Source organism: Quercus suber, unplaced genomic scaffold (genome assembly GCF_002906115.3).
Source record: "Quercus suber isolate HL8 unplaced genomic scaffold, Cork oak 2.0 scaffold_1, whole genome shotgun sequence".
NCBI classification, from domain to species: Eukaryota; Viridiplantae; Streptophyta; class Magnoliopsida; order Fagales; family Fagaceae; genus Quercus; species Quercus suber.
Window position 1 is genome coordinate 947,426 of NW_027069468.1, and position 6,908 is coordinate 954,333.

At 34.5% G+C, this 6,908-nt stretch overlaps 1 protein-coding gene across 2 annotated transcripts; it reads left to right on the top strand.

Moving 5' to 3' along the window:
* Positions 1-480: 480 nt before the first annotated feature.
* Positions 481-5,547, top strand: LOC112041175 (uncharacterized). Of its 2 annotated transcripts, XM_024074077.2 has the most exons (9): positions 484-847; positions 1,496-1,739; positions 1,874-1,962; positions 2,064-2,202; positions 3,083-3,157; positions 3,668-3,789; positions 3,875-3,950; positions 4,290-4,349; positions 5,160-5,547. In XM_024074077.2, the coding sequence occupies exons 2-9, from the start codon at positions 1,602-1,604 to the stop codon at positions 5,286-5,288; spliced, it is 828 nt and encodes a 275-aa protein (XP_023929845.1). In that variant the 5' UTR covers positions 484-847; positions 1,496-1,601; the 3' UTR covers positions 5,289-5,547. The 2 variants fall into 2 exon arrangements, with proteins under 2 accessions (XP_065628361.1, XP_023929845.1); XM_065772289.1 differs by lacking the exon at positions 4,290-4,349 and having other exon boundaries at positions 481-847.
* The last annotated feature ends 1,361 nt before the right edge of the window (positions 5,548-6,908 follow it).

A 6,908-nucleotide genomic window follows, 5' to 3' on the forward strand; every position in this document is an offset into this window, starting at 1 on the left:
TATTCTTATGCATGTGTTACCTACTATATTTTTTAAAAAATAATTTGAATAATTATTTATATTTTTATAATAAAAATTGGGTTATATGCTGGTGAATTATAATAGCACACAGAGACAGCTGGTAAGAAAAAACCAAGAAGATTTTCCAAAAAAATAAAGAATAAGAGAGAGAGAGAGAGACAGAGAGACAGAGAGAGCATGGTGGTGGTATGCCAATCAGGCAATCACATTTCTTGCTGTTGGGTTTCCTTATCTTGATTGGATTGGATAACAAACCATATGGCCTAGGCCTCATCCAAACCAAACCCACCCAAAAGTCCGAAACAAAAGAAACAGAAGTAGGAAGTAGAACACGGCATGGCATGTAAACGACACCATTTTGGTACTCTGTCGTTTTAGCAAACACCCCACCTGCAGTTTGCAGTTGCTTCTCAATCTCTGGTTTTGGGGTTCATGTCTTTTTGATTTCCCAAGAGAGAGCATGGTGGTGGTATGCCAATCAGGCAATCACATTTCTTGCTGTTGGGTTTCCTTATCTTGATTGGATTGGATAACAAACCATATGGCCTAGGCCTCATCCAAACCAAACCCACCCAAAAGTCCGAAACAAAAGAAACAGAAGTAGGAAGTAGAACACGGCATGGCATGTAAACGACACCATTTTGGTACTCTGTCGTTTTAGCAAACACCCCACCTGCAGTTTGCAGTTGCTTCTCAATCTCTGGTTTTGGGGTTCATGTCTTTTTGATTTCCCAATTACCCATCTGCCTGCCTTTGCAACTGATCTGATTTAAAAATATTCACGGATCCTTTTCCTTTAGCATAACATTTTTGGCTTTTCTGGATGGTAAGCCCTCTTCACGTGTTTCTGACTTTCTTTTTGGCTTTTATGTTTCTCAGATCTATCATTCATTTTGATCCAACCACACCCTTTTTTCAATTTCCATCATAAAGTTTAGATTTTGCTGATATGGGTTTCATATTTTATGACTGATTCTGTGTTTTTGCTCTTCTTTATACTTCTATGGATTTTACCATTTGTGTAGATACCGATACAAAAAATGTTACCCATTTATTTGTATTGCGGCCATTCTACTAGCTCTTTCAAGTTATGTTAATTTCTATCTGTAAGCTTAGCTAAGGTAAAAGAGTTGGTTTTATTCTGATTCTTAAATGTACAATATATGTTGAACTTTACAGAACAACCATGAATGGTCCACAACTTATTAGAATGCTATGATAAAATTTAGAGTTTTAGATTCATTATAAAATAAAAAATAAACGATTTGATTTTTGTAAACTCGATGAGATCCATAATAGAATGGTGGGTCTGATCCATAACATGACCTAAGGAATCTAAACTAAGTTTTTCCATACTATTTAGGATGATCATGAATTATAGTATTATACATGCATGTTCATGTTCATGTTCTGTAGTTGCGTTCTTGTTGTTGCTTGCTAACTTCTTGCTTGCTTGTTTGTTAATGAATTGAAGTGATGAACGGAAAAGGAAGAGTGGAAGAAAAAGGTTACAAGTAGAGAAGAAAGGAGATAAGATCTGCTAATATAACATAACATTGTTGTTGAAGGAGTACGTTATTATGGCAGTCTCTAGAAAAACAGCTATGGCTATTAAGTCATACCAAAATCAGGCTCAGGCGCTGGCTAAGAACTACTTATTAGCAGATCCCTTTATGCCTTACACTTGCATCCTTGGAGGCATACTTTTGTTCAAAGTGGTATGCTCTTGTCTTTCTGTTTTATTGTTCAGTTGTGAAAGACTGAAGATAGTTGATATTCTGTTTGTTTCATTTGAGTTGTATGTGTAATTACCGCTTTATTAACTCATTCTAAATCTTTTTCCCCTTTACAGGGCTATGATTTTACCCAATTAATCAGTACCTTTTATTTTAAGAGTTATAATGGTCTTACAAAAATCCAAAGAACAGAGTGGAATAATCGGTAAGTGTGTATCTCTCCTGTTGTTCAACCTATTATTAATTTGTTCCTTTTTCATTTGTTGCTTATATCTTTTCTTAATTAAAAAAAATTAATCTTGGCAGCGGTATCTCCACAATTCATGCTATTTTTATCACAGTTATTTCCTTGTATTTTGTGTTCTGGTCAGATCTCTTTTCTGACCAGCGGGTTGCTGGCCTTGTTACATTTCGAAGCTCACCTTTGTCAGTTTTTGCCTTGGGGGTAAGTTTATTTACTAATGAATTTATTTTCACAATAAATAATTGGAAAATACATAGCTGCGGTCTCTGTATGTGACTTTAAACATTCTGTTTTTAATCAATTCAGGAAAAATAAATAATCTGATGCTTAGGTGTCTTAGAAACAACATCTTTCTTTTCTGAATATTGCCCAGGTTTTCATTAATGCAATAATGATACTAAGAAATTGAGTAGTTGACTTTTTAACTTTAATTTCCTGTGCATGAGTGTTGGTGGTGATGCCAAGAACATGGCTTTGCAACTTTATAATGAATTAAAACAGTCTTGACCTTCCAACCTATGATGTCTATAAGTAACCCTACTTGCCAACCTATGCTTGTAAAAATTAAAAGCTGCATGTATTGATGCCCTACAAAACATGTTGTAATTATTTTCTTAAAAAAGAGTGACATGCCTTTCATTTCTTCCACCCCTTTTGTTCAGCTTTTGGGCCAATAATGGTTTTTTTTTTTTTTAATTGGAAATAATTTTGCATTCTACTTCAGTTCCCCCTTTCTTTTTTCTTCTTTGATTAACTTAATTGTTACAAAAAGTGGGAGAAGGGTGACTTGTACTCTGGTTCTCCTCATAAAGGAGACTAGGCCTTACCACTGAGCTACAAGGCTCTTGGCAAGATAATGGGCCATCCTTGTGAATAGGAAAAATGATAACTGAAAATTGGGAAGCAGATTGGCTGTCTTCATCTACCTATTTTGGGAACATGCTGAGGATGCACCTTCCTTTAGCTTATTGCATGCCTACATTTTGAAAGCATTCCGGGTTTGCTACTTTTATTTACTACGCATCTTTTAATCTTTTGAGAAGTTTTCTCCATATAATACTATGTATTTGATTTTTGACAGGTCTCTGTTGGATACTTTCTTGCAGATCTTGGAATGATTTTTTGGCTCTATCCTTCTTTAGGTGGAATGGAGTATGTAAGTCCAGTAGTCTGTCCTACACTCTGTGCACATGCGGGTGCACACGCACCCACACTCACACACACCATACTTCCTTTTATGCTTAACTTTGCTGTGTGTTTTTATTTAACTGATAATACTTTGTCGTAGAAACCACCGTTTCTCATATACTGTACACTTTCTCCCTTGAGGAATGCTTTTATCTGCCTCTTCACCCTGTTTCTAGCCAAGTATTTCTGTTGATTTAGACGCATAATGGAAGTGAGTCTTATGACTGCTTTCTGCATTTGGCCTTTTGGGATTTAAACAATTATTTTCAATTTTCTTGAATCTAGGTCAAATCCTTCATTGTCAATGAATTTAATAACTTCAAATACTGGGATTGGGTGGTTATAGTTATGAGGGACCAAGTTGGGGAAGGCATGCTGCTTTTATAAATTGATTCAATGACAAAGCAGTATATCATAAAAAGTTTATGTAAGAACATTTAAAAGCCATATTACAGGCATTTTAATATTTTAATTTCAGATTATCCATCACTCCCTTTCTGGAGTTGCAGTAGCATATTCTATGTTTTCTGGAGAAGGGCAACTTTATACATTCATGATCCTCATCTCCGAGGTTACTACTCCAGAGGTCAATATGAGATGGTATGTTTAGAAGTAAAACTCTAATGTGTTGTAATGTTTGTGTTGTAATGTTTTTGCTTCAATAGATCTTCTTGGTTCCATGAAGGTATCTTGATACGGCTGGTCTGAAGAGGTCTAACGCATATCTCATCAATGGCATACTGATATTTTTTGCATGGCTGGTGAGTCTAAATCCCCTTGAATTTCATTATAATACAACCCTATTAGCCGGTTGATATCCATCGAAATCTATGCTGAATAGGGGGAAACGAAATTATAATTTGGTTGTGGTGGCTTGCACACAAAATCATGTGCTGATGCCAGATAGTAGTGTTGCCCCCAACTGTGACCTTATGCGTTCTCTTTTTCAGATTTAGATACGCTGATTCGAGGTCATCAGCAATGTGGCATGACTCTGGCCACAAGCACCTTTTTTGTGTTGAAAATTACTGGATTTGAGTTTATTTATTTATTTATTTTTTAAATTAAGAATGACTGTTGAAATAACTTATGAAATGCAGGCTGCGAGAATTCTGCTGTTTGGTTACGTGTTTTACCATGTTTACTTACACTATGATCAGGTGATTTGCAAGTCCTCAGCATACGTATTTCATGGGCTTTGAATTCTTGAAAATAAGAGTTTTTACTGCCTGCAAGCTGATAAGAATTACTAGTCTGTGCTTGGAATAATATTTTCAAATTTTTTGCAGTCATAATGTCTTTACCTAGTTTTAGAAAGGGTAAAAACATATGGACTTAATAAGAAGTATCCTGAATGGGAAAGAAAGAGGTTCCAATTCAGATTAGCTATACAGAATAAAAACTTTCTTAAATTCTGAATTAATGCAAATATGGGACTTTTTTTTTTTTAACTTTATTATGAAAAGACACTAGATTTGTTATTTTATTTAAAATTATTGTGGTTACCTGTTAGTGATTCACTTGCCAAAAAATAAAAAATTATTTGGTGACTGAAAAAATAGTTCATGTGATTAAATAGCTCAATTAGTTGGTCGTCTGAAATAGAACCTACTGGTTTGGAGGAAATTATGTCAAATTGGTATAGGGGAAAATTCCATCCTTGTATAAATGCTCTCAATTTATTCAAGAAACTCTTATTCATTTGTTTATATTTTTGCCAATTTTAGATTACCAACAGATTATGCTTAAAAGTTAAAACAATAGTATCACTGGAGTTAATACACTATTGGTATAAACATAAGAAGCACCTATTGAATTTTTCTTCGCCAAAATTTGTCCTTTAATTTTTTTTTTTTTTTTCCCCAAACTTGACCTCTGGTTTTGTATGTCATGTTTCTGAAAGTTCAGTTATGATGTGAAGTCTTTATTTTTTTGGAGAGAAATGTGAAGCCATTTCATTTGCTCTGCAGGTGATCCAAATGCACGCCTTTGGATATTTCTTGGTCTTTGTGGTGCCTTCGGTGCTAGCTATCATGAACTTAATGTGGTTTGGGAAGATTCTTATGGGATTGAAGAAGACATTAGCAAAGCGGCAGTGAAGAATATTGTTACACATTTCAATCTAATTTCTCTGACTTAATGCTCGTTCCATTTTTCCTGTGGATTATTCTATTTTTATCACTATACAAATGATAGGGGCGGGGAAAAAAAGAAAAGAAAATTGAATGCATTCTAATCTTCTCAATTGAGGGAAAACCAAAAACAAATTTGTTGTATATGATTCGAGTTGTATAAATTATAGTCTTTATATACAGTTTATTACTGGAAATTTTTAACAGAAGATGATCAAACAACCAATTTTGCTGTGAATGTGAATGGTTTTTTTTTTTTTTCTTCGTCTTAATGATGGAGGAGTGAAAGAAAATTCAAGGCATTTTGATATTCAACTCGATTCAATTAAATTCAAGTTGTTGTATATGATTTAATACTTAATTAATGATGCTTTTGGAAGTGATAGTTTATGGTAATATGTAATCTTTTTCTTCCCTCAAGTTCATCACTGCATATGCATAAATAGATTGTTTGTACATTAGCCAATCTCTGCGTTAGACCTTCCACGTTTAACCTTTGGAGCTTGGATGTTAGAAAATCGAAAAGAAGGTTAAAAAAAAAAACTTATGTAAATTTAAAAATTTTGAAATTGATCCAATGCACTTAGAAGTGATAAAGATAAAACTCTTTTTCTTTTTCTTTTTTCTTTTTTTTTTTTTTATTTTTATTTTTTACAAAATCAAAATAGCAATTAGTTTGAACAAATAAAGGGTTTCTAACCATCCTCGAATGAACATAAACTGAGTAAGTTAGATGGAAAAAGAGAAACTAAAAGAGTTTGTAAAGACCAGATTTGAGTCCTTAGCCCAAATGATGGATAAACTTAGGCCTAAAAAGCCGAATACAATTGGAAAACTAGGCTTTAATGAGTTGGACAATAAGTAAAGTGGATTCAAATGATAAGAAAATGAAGATAGACTAGTTTAATCTAAGAAAATTGTCTTCGGCACAATCTGAGGAGATCAGTTCTTATATATTTCTCACAAGTTTGATTACAAATTCAATTCTTGATTGCTACAGTGTTTTCCTCTTAATTTTCGATCCCCGCCCCTTAGGGTCTTCTTCCTATTTTATATTATCCTCCTCCTTCATCTCTACCCTCCATGTGTAGACTAGATTGCTAGTGTTGATCCTTGTCTCATTAGCACCTTCTTGAAGTTTTTGAGGAGTAGCTGTAAGGCTGAAAGATACTATTCAGGTATCACTTCTTCATTAATGCGGCTATAGAATTAGCTGCAGATTATTTAATGTGGTGGTAACAGATTTCCCTTTAGATATTTCATAGTCTCCCTTTGTCTTGTTCTTTCTTGATACTTATCATCATCAGTGGAATCGTCCAGAACGTTACTCTTGATATCAAACTACATCTTTTGACCTCGGCTTTGCCTAGCCGAGGAAGCATTCATCCTCAGATCACTTTCCTGGAACATAATGCCTAAATCCCTTCCTTTATTTATTAGTACTGACCTCTATCACATGTTTATCCATCCTCGGACTTATGAGGTGTCCTCGGATTGGGCCCCCGGCCCAATACATTCTACTGGGCCTAATATCCAACAATAGCCCCTCGAAATTCCCCTCTTTGCTCCTCAGGCAAAAAGAAGGAT

Excerpts from the sequence above, each read along its gene's own strand:
- LOC112041175 (XM_024074077.2), top strand. The coding sequence starts at position 1,602 with ATGGCAGTCTCTAGAAAAACAGCTATGGCTATTAAGTCATACCAAAAT. Across the intron at positions 1,740-1,873 it reads GCATACTTTTGTTCAAAGTG|GGCTATGATTTTACCCAATT; the intron begins GTATGCTCTTGT and ends TCCCCTTTACAG. Across the intron at positions 3,790-3,874 it reads CCAGAGGTCAATATGAGATG|GTATCTTGATACGGCTGGTC; the intron begins GTATGTTTAGAA and ends GGTTCCATGAAG.